The sequence below is a fragment of the Propithecus coquereli genome, unplaced genomic scaffold (assembly GCF_000956105.1).
Source record: "Propithecus coquereli isolate 6110/MARCELLA unplaced genomic scaffold, Pcoq_1.0 Scaffold134, whole genome shotgun sequence".
Lineage (NCBI taxonomy): Eukaryota > Metazoa > Chordata > Mammalia > Primates > Indriidae > Propithecus > Propithecus coquereli.
Genome location: NW_012137636.1, coordinates 5,610,879 through 5,612,496, shown reverse-complemented (window position 1 = coordinate 5,612,496; position 1,618 = coordinate 5,610,879). Strand labels below are relative to the sequence as shown.

The window sequence follows — 1,618 nt, the reverse complement described above, 5'->3', positions numbered from 1 at the left end:
GCCTCCACGTTATTAAATATTTAAGAGTAAGGGCAAAGACACCCTAGGCCACAGAGGTGAAGGAAAGGAAGAGAAGGTATTGAACACTCGGAGACTGAACAGAAAAGATGTGGAAAAAGGAGAACTGAGAGAAGAGGCAGAGATTTGGAGGAGGAAGAAGAGAGGGCAAAGGAGGAGGAAACACTTTGAGACAACCGGTGGAGCAAAACGCAAGGTGAGCGGAGCCGCACGGCCAGGCCCGTCGGGCCGGATCCCGTCGACCTTGCCCCTTCGCCACCCATGTCCGTCAGACCTTCCCTGTTCTGCCGCGCCCTGTCCCGCCCCTTCCCCCGACCTCCGACCCGGCCCTTGGACCGCTCCCCGCTCAGCCCCGCCCGGCTCTCCCAGGCTCCAGCCCTGCCCCTCAGGCCCCGCCCAGTCAGGTCCCTCCCGGCCCCGCCCCGCCCCGCTCCGCCTCGCCTCGCCGGCGGCGGCCGCCGCGTCAGGTGACAGCCCGGAAGCTGCGGAAGCGGATGGGGGAAGAGCCGCCGCGGCCCTGGGGGCTGCGGGGAGCTGCGGGAGCTGCTCTGCCTCCTCCAGGCTCCCTGCGCCGCCCTCATGCGGCACCCTCGCTGACACCTGAAGTCCGCTGCTCTCCGTCCTCGGTCAGGCCCGCCGCCCTTAGTGGTTGAAGTGGTCGTGCGGACCCGCGGCGGCAGCCCATGGAGAAGGCCGGGCGGGGCGGCGATGGCGCCCCCCGGGGGCCGGTCCTGCACATCGTGGTAGTCGGCTTTCACCATAAGAAGGGCTGCCAGGTGAGGAAGGGCCTGCGCCCGCCCCCGGCCGTTCGTGCGTTCGCCCCCGCCCGGCGCCCCCTGCCCTCTGCTCGGCTCCGCTCGCGTCGTGCTTAGTCCTCCCTACGGCTCTCGCGACCCCTCGTCTCTGAACTTGACTCCTTTCCAGCTCCTTGCCCTCGCCTACCTGAAGCCCAGCCCCCACAACCCCTTCCTCTGGTCCTGAAAAGTGTTTGAATAGCGGAGGAGCTAGTTGGTTTGTGTGGGTTGTGGGTTTTTAAATTCTCCTTCGGTGGAATGGGAGGAAGGAATCTACGATCTCTTCCCCGTGCATCACTGTGTCCACCTATAATGGGAGTCTTTAGAAAAATTCAGCACTTGGACTCCGTTTTCAAAATAGTGAGCTCCGTGGGCTTACACACAAATGCCTCAAGTAGGTTGAAGCACGTGTGGGCGCCGTAGGAAAATCATCTTCCTTTGTTTATCTGATGGAAGCCTTAGAATCTTTCGCGTTAGGGTTGTCAATTGACCCTGGCTCCTCCTTCCCATTGGGCCTTAGTTTTTCTATACGATCTTGGGCAGATCTTGCCTTTTGGTGAGAGACTTCTCCAGATCGATTGCAGTAAGAGAAGTGTATTCACTGAGCAAAATGTACAGACAGGCATTTTTCAGCAGCTTCATTGACTCTTTAATCCAGCATCTGAAATGGAACATTTCTAATCTATGTATTGAAGGCAAGAGAACGGAATAGAAACAGGATTATTTAATGAGCGAGCAAACACGGGAAGGCAGTGATGTCATAATGTGCTAGTGAGTAGTAAATTGAAATGCTTTTTTAAGGTATT

At 58.2% G+C, this 1,618-nt stretch overlaps 1 protein-coding gene across 1 annotated transcript in view; it reads left to right on the top strand.

Moving 5' to 3' along the window:
- The first annotated feature begins 480 nt into the window (after positions 1 to 480).
- The window catches only part of AVL9 (AVL9 homolog (S. cerevisiase)), a 90,542-nt gene continuing 89,404 nt past the window's right edge, over positions 481 to 1,618 (top strand). The window contains exon 1 of the mRNA XM_012638775.1: positions 481 to 794. Within this exon, the coding sequence (XP_012494229.1) occupies positions 702 to 794 (93 nt within the window). The 5' untranslated portion in view covers positions 481 to 701. The remainder of the gene's footprint in view (positions 795 to 1,618) is intronic.